At 40.4% G+C, this 14657-nt stretch overlaps 2 protein-coding genes across 4 annotated transcripts in view; one reads left to right on the top strand and one right to left on the bottom strand.

The window, feature by feature from the left end:
* LOC137615347 (damage-control phosphatase ARMT1-like) overlaps positions 1 to 8887 on the bottom strand; it is a 57242-nt gene extending 48355 nt beyond the window's left edge. The window contains exons 1-2 of the mRNA XM_068345152.1: positions 8664 to 8887; positions 781 to 886 (exon numbers count right to left, since the gene is read on the bottom strand). Coding sequence (XP_068201253.1) covers positions 781 to 886; positions 8664 to 8707 — 150 coding nt within the window. The 5' untranslated portion in view covers positions 8708 to 8887. The remainder of the gene's footprint in view (positions 1 to 780; positions 887 to 8663) is intronic.
* LOC137615345 (inactive phospholipase C-like protein 1) overlaps positions 1 to 14657 on the top strand; it is a 1261629-nt gene that overhangs the window by 916198 nt on the left and 330774 nt on the right. The gene's annotated exons all lie outside the window — the stretch shown is intronic.

Here is a 14657-nt window from a genome sequence, read left to right as displayed (position 1 = left end):
ATTCACCTCCAGCGGCGACATAAAGGTGCCCGGAACACTTCCTCATAATAGAGGACATCACATCTAACAAAGAAAAAGAAAAAGGATTAATCAAAAAACCAAAAACGAAAGGCTAATCTGCCAGTCAAATAAAAGCAGGAGCAGTGGTGTTACCACTGCAACGGCTAGAATTTGATTGAAGGTAAACAGCAGCTAAAGACCGGCGGTCCCCCCCCCCCACTAACAGGTGGGTAATTACCTGCCCGGTCGTTAATGACCTTGTTAAGGTTTTCTGCCATATTTTCCAGCTCACGCTGGAATATCTCCTATAGTAAAGAATGAGGGTTTGTATCAAGTGTAGGAACAAACATTTTTTGTTGAATAAGCACAAATAAATATCCTTTGGAAATATTGATTTTTTCATTTTATTTTTTTTTTTACTTCTCTTACAGAGGACATTCTTCAATTTTGTACTTCTTTTTCCACATCTGGCTACATTCCTTATAGGCGCCTCTAGACCTGTAGTAAGTATCATACTTATTAACTATAATTACAGTTAGGCTAGCATTAATAATGATAATGGTAGCACTTTCAGATCTATGGTATAGTTACTGATAATTGACCATTCAAATTCAGTAATCAAGATAAGGGGCTTACCTTCAAAAGCTGGTTGTTGAGAAACCAAAAAGCTCCTAATATGTACTGACCTAACATAATCATCAAGCCAGATCAGCTGCTCCTAACCCTATTTACATATTAAACTTGAATCAAATAGCGGTATTAGCTGAGATAGGCACTTACCTCACCATACTGAGTACTGATGATATCCCTGTCTCGATAAAGATGGTCAATGACACGAGTCAGTATGATTGGAAGGCGATCCCTTACTGTCAAGTACGCAAAGGTCCTAAGAGAATAAACAGCCATTTTTTAAATCATGAAAATTTATAATGATATACAACAATTAGATATAGTTGTTACAAAATAAAAAACTTACAAGGATTTTTACTAAATCCTCCAGTCTCAATGGCTTTATATATACTGTAAATGAAGATGAGATAGATATCTACACAAATGACCTTATTATGAGAAATATGCCCTTTCTTCTTAAATTTGTATTTGTTCCTGCACAGAGTACTTACATAATGTTCTTTACATAGGAGAACAACTCAGTGCTGGCTGGCATACGGCTCTAAAATTTTTCTGCGAGCGCGAAGGTGTAAACAGCCATTGCAGATGTTACCAGTGGTAGCAGGAAGAAGCACTAACTCCTCCCTGCTCACTCATACCTTCTCCAATTTGATCTCAGTTATGGTCAATGAGAGACTTCTTTCACATTCCTTACTGGCTGGCATAACAAAAATTCAAACTTTTCCGTGTTTTTTTTCTTTTCTATTTTTTTCTGGGGGGGGGGAGATTGCTGTGTGTACAGTACATGAGGGTGCATGACATGCAAGTTTTCCCAGGTAAGAATGCCAGGCCACTCCTGAAATATTTTGATGTCCCGGGAGGTCAAAGAACCCTCAATGTCTTTGCCCTTCATGCAGAGGACACTCCTGTACAGAGGTTTTTCCTAGCCAGAGTGTAAGGAGTGGTTATCCTCCCAGCGAGAGCAATACGGCAGGAGGTGCAGGAGGTAGCCTAGAAGGAATTCTTCGCCTTTGGGATCTTCCTCGAGGTCACAGAAGTCCCAACTTCTCTCTCTTACTTCTGGTGTGATCTTTTCTGACTCCTTGATCAGTCTCCTTCTGGAAACGGTTGAATAAAAGCAATGGCAGTTTGACTCTTGGTTAACCTTCGGCTCGGGCTGCTGCTTCTTCCTCCCCCCAGTGAGGCAGAAGACGTAGTTTCCCAAGGGGAAACCTTGTCTCAAGACGCTTTGCATCTGTTGTGGCTGTCCTTGGGACTTTCGGGTCCACCCTCCAAGGACCGCATGCTGACGGTGTTGGCCAGGGGTGCACAGCAGGAGAGGACTTCCATTCCTCTGGCGGTTGGCTTTGAAACTTTCCCCTTCAAAAGCTGACGGGAGGGAGACCGTCCTGCGTGGTCCTTTGTCCCCCATAGATCCGCAGGGTGGTACTCTCAGCGCGAGGAAGACTTTCGTCTTCCTATCCCTTCTGAGCTGGCAGCCCTTCAGGGTTTGGTGGACCCAGTCGGAAGTGTGAAAGACTGTCCTCACCTAGGAATCGTTCTCCCCGGGTAGCTCAGAATCTCCAGCACAACACATTGCCTGCGTCCCTTAGCTCTTCAGAGCCGAGCTCTCAGGAGTTCGCAGTCTCGTGATCGTTCTGCAACCTAGGGCGCTCTTGCAGCTGGGGTCTCATGAGACTCTCTTTAATCTTCATTGAGCACAGTTACCTGCGGATAACTAGCCAGGCATACGTTGCAAGTCAGAGCTTGCCAGGTAGATTAGCGAGCACTGGACAACACATGCACCCTCCTGCTACCCAACCTACTGTGTCTTGCTCTTGCACAGCTGAGCGCAAATTACCTTACCAGGTAGCTCACAAGTCACAGTCTCGTACACCTGTCATCAGTGCACCACGCCAATGGCAAGTAGCAATCCGTCTCGCAATCACTTACAGGTATCTGCACAACACAGTCATGCGAACCAGTTTCGTACCACCTGAGCTCCATCCCAGCAAGTTCACACTCCGGCACAGGAGCAGGTCATTGGCAAACGAGCGGAAAGACTGTCTCGGGGGGCTCTCTTGCAGGAGATCTTCGGGGCAGCAGCAGCTATCGTCCCCAAGGAACTATGATTGACCCAATTTTGACTGTTAAGAGAGGGTAGCTGTCCACCACAGAGGTCATCAGGCCCTGTTACCCAAGTTGTGTCGTGCTGCCAAAATTGTCAGCTCAACAGCCTACCCATCACAGGGTCAAACTCCATCGGTGCCAACTAAGGTAGTGTCTGCTATATCTGTACTCACCTGCTAAGCTCCAACAAATGATAGGCGTCCAACACTTTTTCTGGTACAAATTCCATTGGATTTGATCTTGGTATCAGAGGTACATGCTTCCAGGTGGGGCATCATCAACAAGAAGCACTATGGATCAAGGCCATACCATCTAGCACAGATCCAATGTCGGAAAAGTTGGGAATTGTTCCCATCTAACCTGGTCAGAGGCGGTGTCAATCTAGGTAGTTCACACCTCCCCCTGGTGACACCTATCATCCTAGGACCTATAAGAGATCGAGATCTCAAAGAGATGTTTCTTTTGTTGACTCTTACAAGCTCTCGCGTATTGAATTTGTGCATTCCCCCTGCTTTGGAGGCACTTCCCATTCTGGTGCCAGCCCCAGAGAAAGCGGCCACAGTCTTGGGACAAGAAGAGCGTTCTTTCAGCATTCTCGCCTCTTTGAAGGGAAAGCCCCATGAAGCGGAAGGATGCAAAGACCCTGCAAAAGAATTGGGCCTCCAAACCTTTGGAGGCTTATTGACAATCTCACCCTGTTGAGGAGTTTTCTCACTAGGCAAAATGGGGGATAATCCAACAGGTGCTGGAAAGCATCCTGGAATACTGCCTGTGGATCTGGTACTGGCAAGCAGTAATGTATACCAGAAGCTTCCTGCTCAGATTGTCAGCTAGAATGCTCTTCTTGCCTGGTATAAACTGGTCTGGGCTGACAGGGAGATTGCATTGTCTTCTATCCATGGTAGAATCCCAGCAAATAAATGACATGGAAATCCAATTGCGAGGTATCCAATAAGAGTATAAAAGAATGATCCCAAAGTGACTAGTCATGCTGGGACCATTCAAACGATGACAGGAGCAAAGAGCCCAATGGTGATATGAAGGTTGGGATATTGGAGATCATATACAGTATGTGATAATCTTTTCCATGGTCATCACATCATGGTTTTGGTTAGCTGGGATGAAAAGGTCTTCTAATGTTAATAAATATGTTCTGTCTATCTAATGTACACACCTTCTACTGGGTTGTAGTTTCAAGCTCTCTGAAGAGGGAAGGGGGACGAAGGAAGCAGCGACCATCCTACGGAACGGCTCACGAGTTGTGTCTCATACGAGACTGAGCAGTGATAGCAGGCATGTAAATACCTGTACCACATACTAAAGATGTTTTCTTGGCAGGAAACATTCCAAACACAATCTCTTGCCTCTTATATGAGGAGAGCATGTACCAAGCTCGCCTTCTCAAGTGGATCCATTCCAAATCCCCATTGTTGATACTGTATTCTTAATATTTCTTGAATTGTTGCAATCACCACAGAGTCCCGGGAAAGTCCCGGGATAGGTGAGGTACGAGGGTGTCTCCCAACATATCAACTGGTATTGCATACCAAAACATATTCCCAGGAAAAGAAGATTTCACTATACGCATTTCTCGCTCCCTGTATGAAGCGATAATGTACCTGGATTGTCCTCCCATGTGGATACGTTCTCGGTACGTATTGGAGGTTGGTATCACTGAAGCATTTAGGGACAAGAGCAGCTGCTCAAGTCTTGACCCGCAGTGCTTGTGCTTGGTCTCGCATGAAACCCCGCACTAAAAGCAGGACTGTGAGCTCCTGTCCCTTGTACTGAAACACTTTCTGGGAGAGGGTTAGGGTTTGGTATAGCACTGCTCCTCCCACAATACCATGCAGAGAAACGGTTGATGCCTTTTGAGCCTCGGCCCAATTGATCGTACTGTGGTTTGGTGACTACTTCCTCGTTCTCTTCGCTGTGGCACATCCAAGGCGACAAAGAAATTACAGGAACAGGTGAAGTGCTAGGGGAATGCAAGCAACCATGTTTTGGTTCCCTTTATCAATCGTCCAGCCTGTGAGTGTACAGTACTCAGCTCCAGAAGAAGCAGAAAGTACAAAACTTTTTCCTTAAGGGAATGATACCACATATGCAATGTGGTCTCAATGATTGTAAGCTCACTCAGAGCGGTTGAGTGAATATACCGGCTTCGATTCAAACATAAAGATGACTGGAAAAGTCCCTGGTGTTGTCAGGTCTCTGGCATGTGAGAAACTTGTGATATACACTGGTCTGGGAGTGTAAGCAAGTCTCTCTGCGCTTATGAAAAACTTGCTATCACCGTAGAACACTGAAAGGATGCAGGTGACCGGTGCTCTGTGACTGTAATGTTATGGTCCCTAAATTATAAGCAGTCTTCGCTTAACTTTACTGATCACATAAGAGGTATTTATAACGTGGTATGGGACTGGTCCGCTGGAAAAAGGAGACCACTAATATCTTGCTTGCTGCTTGCTGGATGTATGCTTCCCTAAGATCCTGCTGCTCGGCTGTTGTCAACCTAAAAGATCTCTGGAACTTTCTGAAGACAGAAAAGGAAGAGGTCAGCGCCCTTCATCCTGATTATGGGGCAAACAATCTGTATCATCCGAGACCGAGTACTAAAAAGTGCCATGCCATAAAAATGTGCTAGGTGCATTTAAGGTAAGTATCGCTCCTATTGTTATGTACTGTTCTAGCAGTGGTATGTATCCTACACACAACTTAGGTAGATCAACCCTTCGTCAACATGGATTTTTGGTATGCGTGGAGTCCGTGTGTGTACAGATTCTCTGTGCACTTGAATACATTTCTCAGATATGCATGAAATGGCAATAATATTTACAATAATAATGTATAATAAAATAGTTTCCAATATGCTAGTCAACTAAATATTGTAGGATAAATGGGTCTATCTTTACTGTACTGTACATGCATTTAAAACTGGATACTTGTCTACAAAAATTCATTCAAGTTTCTTTTTAGTTTTAATTCTAGTGCTGTACATTATATTTGATGAATAAAACATTAATTCAACAACATATTGTATATTTTGTAGTATAAGTCAAGAATGGCAAGAATGTACAGTACAATACAGTAAAGTACAAATTGTTTTTGATTAGCATCCGCTGTTTTTTGGTAAACTAACCTAACGAGTAGCCCCTAATGTAATCAAGGGCTACTGGCTCTTGAAGGAAATACTACGATCCTTTCACTTTAAGGCAATACAAAATTCGTCGTCAGTAGTGGTTTGGCGTTAATTTTTTTTATAATGAATATAAAAAACATGAGAATTTGTAATGTCTTTTATATTTGCCAATAAAAGTGTGAAACGTATTGTCATTCACTGCAAGTGAGTCAATTAAGCACGGGTGAGTCTCCAAGAGTGCTTGCGGGAGGTGTTTCTTCTTTGCTGCATAAGCATTATCTGCTATCTTCCGCCAATTACAACTTTAAACAAATCTTTTCCTAAGTACCACGATGCTTTGTAATTCCCCCAATTTTAACCAACAGGTATGTTCATTTTAACAATGACCACCTGTCTTTATAGATATGTTAATAGAGAATTTAATAATTTAAGGGCTTCCCACTAATAAAGGACTCCCCTTGCAAAAAATAAATTAGCTAAATAGTGAATAACCAGATATTTTAGAAGAGAAATAAGAATTGTGACCTCTAGACACTCTTAAACAAATCATATGGGTTATGCTTGACTTATGGTGTTCTTGGTCAGGCAGAGACCCAGTGTAGTGGGTTCAGTTAGGTTAGAATGAATCCCTGTATTGACTATACTATACATTTTTGTATTTTTTTGTATTTTGTGCATTTAGTATTTTCAAAACTGTTGCTAATGACAAAAGAAATTGGTATTTATTCACTTCATTACATATTTGTATCTCTGTTTTCCTACGTATAATGCATTCATTTTAGGGGTTACCACACCCAAAAACAGATGCATTTTCCCTCTAGGGTCCTCCAATAATTGTTATACACAGGATAGCTGAAGGAACACTAACAAGCTATTTGCATCAGCAACAATACATGAATGTCTGAAATGCACAAATCATGTGATAAAGTTGGAAAACATACCATTCATAAATCTGGCAAGAAATTAATGTCATAGTACGGTAGAAAGTTCCCTTCTGACATCATGAGATCTATACATCTGGGCCCTAATTAAACCGCAGGGAGGGCATCACTGCCTATTAGCAATTTTTGGAAAAACTGGAGTTTCTATGAGCAACAATTAATAGGATGGACAACTAGATAGATTAAAAATAAAAAGGACTGAAGGAGCAGCTGTATAGTAGAAGATTAATAAGCTAGTGCAGCTGGTGGCCAAAGGGATGCTGCAAAGGCCCTTAAGTAATAGCTACAATAAACTACGCAGAGTATCCTGATAGCACTAGCACCTAACAGGGTCCGGCACCTAAAAGACTGGGCAATTAGTGTGTAATTGGCAAAGGTCTCTTACTTATACGAATCCAGTCGAAATCTTAAGTTGAACGGCTAACCAAATTCTGATGAGATATGAACTGATCTATAACTGTCAATAGACAAACTCCACTGTGTGCTTTAAATAAAACCTTGGCATGGTTAGGCTAAGGGGTGGGTTAGCCCTTACCCTTGTTCAAGACGTCTATCTTAGCCAAATCTTAGGTTTCATTTACGAGTCATACTTAAGCACTACAACAGTGACCCTGCATTGTGGAATTACCTACATTTAGCCCAACTTATGACCTTTCAAGATATATTGCATGCAATTGTAAATGGCCATTTATTCAAGCAAGGTCATTGACCTTGTAATTGGCAAAGGGCGTTAACAAGACAGACTCGCAGCCTTAAATCGTTAAGGTTTCTCTCTCCGCTCCTTTTACTCATCTGAATAATACATACATACATATACCAAAGGCACTTCCCCCAATTTTGGGGGGTAGCCGACATCAACAAGAAACAAAAACAAAAAAGGGGACCTCTACTCTCTACGTTCCTCCAGCCTAACCAGGGACTCAGCCGAGCTCAGCTGGTACTGCTAGGGTGCCACAGCCCAACCTCCCACATTTCCACCACAGATGAAGCTTCATACTGCTGAGTCCCCTACTGCTGCTACCTCCGCGGTCATCTAAGGCACCGGAGGAAGCAGCAGGGCCTACCGGAACTGCGTCACAATCGCTCGCCATTCATTCCTATTTCTAGCACGCTCTCTTGCCTCTCTCACATCTATCCTCCTATCACCCAGAGCTTTCTTCACACCATCCATCCACCCAAACCTTGGCCTTCCTCTTGTACTTCTCCCATCAACTCTTGCATTCATCACCTTCTTTAGCAGACAGCCATTTTCCATTCTCTCAACATGGCCAAACCACCTCAACACATTCATATCCACTCTAGCCGCTAACTCATTTCTTACACCCGTTCTCTCCCTCACCACTTCGTTCCTAACCCTATCAACTCGAGATACACCAGCCATACTCCTTAGACACTTCATCTCAAACACATTCAATTTCTGTCTCTCCATCACTTTCATTCCCCACAACTCCGATCCATACATCACAGTTGGTACAATCACTTTCTCATATAGAACTCTCTTTACATTCATGCCCAACCCTCTATTTTTTACTACTCCCTTAACTGCCCCCAACACTTTGCAACCTTCATTGACTCTCTGACGTACATCTGCTTCCACTCCACCATTTGCTGCAACAACAGACCCCAAGTACTTAAACTGATCCACCTCCTCAAGTAACTCTCCATTCAACATGACATTCAACCTTGCACCACCTTCACTTCTCGTACATCTCATAACCTTACTCTTACCCACATTAACTCTCAACTTCCTTCTCTCACACACCCTTCCAAATTCTGTCACTAGTCTGAATAATGGCCAACATTAATCCAAACAGTAAACATAAACGAAGTTAATCTCTCACCCTACACGGACTGGTGACAAGGGCGGCGGTGGTGGATCAGACATATTAAGTAGATCTTGTTTTATTGCTAATAGTAGCCTGCCAGAAGGTGGAATTACCCTCTGGTCTCCAGAATCCCGATACTACAGTCTACCGCTAATGTTTGCAAATGGTCTGTAATAGTAGCAAAGACTGTATAAGGGAGATGGGTAAGAACGGCCTTCTCTCTCAGGTAATCAACGTAATATCAACATTACACTGCCATCTATTGAGGACATATAAGAACTATAAACTAAGATGCCAATAAATCTACTTATTTGGCTACATGTATTACATTTTGATAAAAATGAATTAAAATGTCAATGAATACAGTACTTTGTAATAAGCAAAGAAAATTTATAACGATATGAAGATATATCATTAAAGAACTCGTCGTTAAACAACATATCCTTTAGAAAATATACATTTCTTTAGAAAATATACCGTTCATCATCTCCTCCTACGCCTATTGATGCAAAGGGCCTCGGTTAGATTTCACCAGTCGTCTTTATCATAAGCTTTTAATTCAATATTTCTCTTCATCATCTCCATTCTTAGCCCTCAGTCATGTAGGCCTGAGTTTTCCAACTCCTCTAGTGCCATGTGGGGCCCAGCTGAACGTTTGGTGAACTAATCTCTCGGGGGGCGGGGGGGGGGGGGGGGCGAAGAGCATGCCCAAACCATCTCCATCTACCCCTCATCATGATCTCATCCACATATGGTACTCGAGTAATCTCTCTTATAGTTTCATTTCTAATCCTGCCCTGCCATTTAACTCCCAATATCCCTGAGAAGGCTTTGTTCTCAAATCTACAAAATCTGTTGTACAATATTGTTTCATTGTCATACCACGACTCAGGTCCATACAGTGTCACCGATCTCACTAAACTGATATTTAGCCTAACTTTTATATGTAGGCTAGTTTCAGGCGATTTTATTTCCAAATTTTACTTGACCTTGCCATTGTCTGTTTTTTTTTTTTTTTAATCTTTCATTAAACTCAAATTCTAAAGATCCTGCATTAGAGATCATAGTTCCTAAACATTTGAATGATACCACATCATTAATCCTTTCTCGTTCCAATGATAGGATATTTCATCTTCCATTGCATATTCGGTTCTCATCATTTCTGTCTTTCTTATATTTATCTTGAGCCCAACCTCATGTGATATTTCATGCATTTTGGTAAGCAAGCTTAGAAATCCTGTGGTGTTCTGCTAATAAGGACAGCGTCATCATTACACTCTAGGTCAGCTATTTTCCTGCTACCAGTTCAATCCTACTCCACCATCCCCAACTGTTCTATGTATTATAAAATCCATGAAGAGGATAAACAGCATCGGACTGACAACACTTTTACTTTGAGAACTCCAATGTTCACTGGGAATTTATTTGATAGGACTCCACTAACAGTAACTTTGCACTTGCTATGCTCATGAACAGACTTAATCAAATTTACATACTTAGAGGAACTCCATAGTAACGTAAGATACTCCACACAATATTAGCCGGTGAACAATATCAAAGGCTTTTTCATATTCCACAAATGCCATCAAAAGTGGATTTCTATATTCTTACACATTGCTGTAGCCTACAGCATGTCTTAAAATGAAAATTTGTTTAGTAGCCTACAACCTTTACCTTTTCTAAATCTTGCTTTTTCATCTCAGCTTTTCATCAATCTTTCTCGCAAGTCTCTTTAGAATGAGCATACTATGTATTTTGATGACAACTGACGTGTGATGCCTCTGTAATTATTGCAATCAGTCATATCTTCTAGTTTTTTTCTATTTTCTCTTACATTCCTAGCTCCCATTCATCAGGTTTTGCCTCTTCACGCCCCATTCTACAAAATAATCGTGTAAGTATTCTAGGAGTCACTTCATTTTCGGCCAATATCATCTCGGCAGTTATTCCATCGTATCCAGGGGCTTTCCATCTCTTTAGTTTTTTAATGATAGCTTCAAACTCACTGAATTCTTTCATTAGCACATCTAGGTCTTCCTCAGCTTCAGGTATATTAATAAAATTATTCCCTTTATACCTCCTATTCATGACCTCACTAAAGTGATCCATCCAATGTTGCCTTTCTTAATTTTCTGCTGTTATGATAAATCCATCTCTCTATTTTTGATGAGTATGTGCTTCTTCTTTTTTGTCCCAGTAGAGATTTCATTGATAATTCTGTGAGCAATTCTTACACCATAGTCACTCCCTGAATTCATAGCTTTGTCGGCCTCATCTGCTTTTCTGTTAAAATATTCTCTCCAGTCGTTCCTGGATTTTCTTTTGACTTCGCTATCAATACTGGAATATTTTGCATGCTCTACCTTGTAATTTTCATTACTGCCTCGAAAACTCTCAACAATCAATTTCTGTCTTTGTCTCCTTTTTATAGTATACCAAGTATTATTTGATATCCATGGTTTTCTCCTTGTTACTGCATGTCCTAAAACTTCATAACCAACTGACTGATATATGTTCTTAATATCACACCATTTTTCATTAATTGTCTGCTCTCCATCCTTACAGTGCAAATCGATTCCTAAATTCAATTGCAAATGTTTGTGTTCATCTTCTAGAAGCTTAGTTGTATCAAACATAGGTATTCTATCTACATTTCTGTTGGGTGTTTTTAGTTTTAATTTTCTTGTGGCAATGAGGAGTTGGTGATCACTACCAATTTCTGTACCTCTATAGCTTCTTAGATTTCTCAGAGACCTCTTTCTCTCTTTATTAATGGCTATGTGATCTATTTGATTTTTGTAACTGCCACATTGTGAAGCCCATGTATATTTGTGGATGTCCTTGTGCTAGAAAAAGAGTACCTCCAATAACAATATTGTTTGTTGAACAAAAACTAATAATGTGGGCCCCATTTTCATTTGCAACTTTGCCAGGAGCCTCAACACCCATCACATTCTCTATACCTTGATTATTCCTTCCAACTTTAGCACTGAAGTCACCAATCACAATTTTCACATCTCTCTCTGGGATCGCATCTATCACACTCTTCAGTTCATCACAGTATTCATATATATATATATATATATATATATATATATATATATATATATATATATATATATACAGTATATATATATATATATATATATATATATATATATATATATATATATATATATATATATATATATATATATGTGTGTGTGTGTGTGTGTGTGTGTGTGTATCTTCTCCCGAATGCTTCTATCTCCTAAGGAATTGTGACATCGGATCAAATACCTTTTTACTTTCTAGACAAGACATTATGTGCCACCAAGTTACCAGCATTACGCCGTTTAACTTAACTACAGCATGGGTGGAAGGCCATGAGAGATCCATAAACCTACCAAGGGTAATCTAAGTGCTGCTTCACTCGGCCGCGAGTCCAACAGATTTTCACTTCACTACCTTTCTAATAGGAGGGGCTGTTATCTCTAAGTCATTATTTCTTAATTCCAGCAGACGCTGGGTATCATTTATTTCTGGATGAATTGGAGATATTTCTTTTAAAACGGTTTGGCTCCAGATTAAAACTAAGATTATTCTCACATTCATACTTAATTTGTAGAATCGTGGATAAACCTTCTGCACAAAACACTTCACCAAAATTAACAGTTTCATTGCAGATTCATTAGCGGTGTTTGAATCCCCCTATAGGCCTATGTTGTACATAGTGTTCCAATCACGCCCCTCCACTCCATAATCTTGCACACTCTTGTGTGTTTCTTGGAAACGACGGCCCTTCCTTTCTGATATACCTTTCAAAACGTTTAAATAGGCTAACATTGTCCTGACCTTCCTCTCTTTTTTTTTTCCAAACAATTGCAAATCATAAACTTGTTTTCCAGCGGTTATTGTCCTCCATCCTTTCCACAAGAATAACAACTTTTAAACACAGACATAATCTTTCATCTCTTCTAATCTGGTTATCTTGCGGATTGGTGATGGTTGGAGACTTTAGTCCGATTGCTCACAGCAAACCAACCTAGTATGAGTGGCCCTGACTAGTGTGTGTTCAAAATAAGCTTTTAACTTTCTACGTTTCCTCACATTCTTAATTTTACTGGTCACAAACCTCGGCAGCCTAGCAGTTTCATGCATAATGATGAAGACTTTTGATGCATTTGTTCGAGTTCTGCCGCGGAAAATAAAACCTGTTTCTTATTCCCTTCCCCGGTTAACGCGTTGGCAGTGATCAATAAATCCAAAAGTGTGTTAGTAAGAGCGGGAAGTGAAGAGGTTATTGTTTGTAATAAGAATACTGCTATGCTGCTAACATATGTTATATGCGTGCGTGTTGGGAGGTACGGACCTTCTATCAGTTCATAGATCGTGTATTAGTAGATGGAAGATGATGAGAAGACTAGTGCCTAGAAATATATCAAATTACCATTTCGGTGGAAACAAAAGTTAACGTATATATAAATTGGAGAGGAAAGTAGGAAAAAAATGATTGTAAATGTATTTAATACAAGTGATCTGAATAAGAACAGAGAGAAGAGCACATTACGAGAACTGTGCGCTACGATGGAAGAAACTAAAGAAGAAGGATTATATAGGGAGTCTTTTAAATTATATAATGTGGCCATTGGGACTGAAGTGACTATTTGTGAATACAAGAACGTAAGAAGAAATGAAAATAGCAAATGGTGTAATAAGGATATAACAAGATTTAGTCAAAGGAAATCCAGAGTGATGCTGTCTGGCTTGAATGCGGTTCAGAATGATGTAGTGAATATTTTCAATATTTCTGTAATATAGACAATAGAAGAGAGGACAATCTGAGTGATGTAAGGCTTTAAAGGGTTAATGTAAGGATGAAAATCCTTGTAGAAATTACTTTTGAAGATGTAAGATGGTCAATTGAGAAGTTGATAAAAGGGATGACACTAGGAGTTGATGAGATTATAGGAAATGTGTTACAGTATATATCCTGTAATAGTGTGATTGACTGGCTAACCAGGATTTGTATGGTATATCTGGACGAGAGAGAGGTTACAAAGGAATGAATGATGGGAATAATTGCCTGGATGTATAAAAGAGATGACAACGAGACTGTAAGAATTGTATGGGAATAGAGATACTTGATATACCATGGAGGGTGTATGGTAGGATTTTTTTTTCTGGAAAAGCTAGACAAGTGGCAGCAAGACTACTGTAATAGGACAAAAAACAGTGTATGATTAAACAAGAGAAGGAAGCATCACTTAATTCTTTTTAGGAAACAGTTGTGTGAAAATTTTAAAAATAGAGGAAAAGAGTTTCATGCAGAATGCATGCCTACATATAAAACTTATGATTGAATTCATAGGGATGCATTATGGGAAATATTGAGAGTGTATGTTATAAAACTATATATGAGAGGTTGCTGGGAGCAATTAAAAGATTTCATAGTGGAAGTGACGCGTGTGTTCTATTAAGTAGTCTAGTTGTGATAGATTTGATTGGAAAATGGAACTGGAGCAAGGGTGTGTTATGTTTCCATTGCCATCCAACATCTTTATGGACAGAGTGATGCAAATGGCCAGAAAAAAGACCGTGGCTGTTCAGAGTTGTGGGAAAAGAAAATGATTTGTGAATGAGATGTGGTATGGGTGATGTTTGCAAATGGGACTTCGCAGGCTGGCACGGTAACAAGAACCTACAGAAGCTGGTCTACAGTGTGTAGAATATCTGCTAGAAAATCTAACAGATGATGGCAAGATGAAAGAAAATTTGAGTCAAAGAATAGGAGAAGCAAGAAAGGTAGCAATATACGTGTAAAAGATTTGTGATATTTAAGATATCTAAGCATTGGATCCATGAAGTTGGACCAGCAGGAGTTGTGCTGGGGCTTGGGAAGTCATTAAGCACAAAAGTGGCGTAAGAGATATTCTAGAACAGTGTTTCTCAACCTTTTTCTGGCGGTGACCCCCTTCAATCTAGTGCAAGTTCTTGTGGCCCCTCCATGCAAACTTTGAGTGCTAAACC

The sequence above is a fragment of the Palaemon carinicauda genome, chromosome 21, assembly GCF_036898095.1.
Source record: "Palaemon carinicauda isolate YSFRI2023 chromosome 21, ASM3689809v2, whole genome shotgun sequence".
Classification (NCBI taxonomy): Eukaryota; Metazoa; Arthropoda; class Malacostraca; order Decapoda; family Palaemonidae; genus Palaemon; species Palaemon carinicauda.
This window is presented reverse-complemented; position numbering and strand designations above follow the sequence as displayed.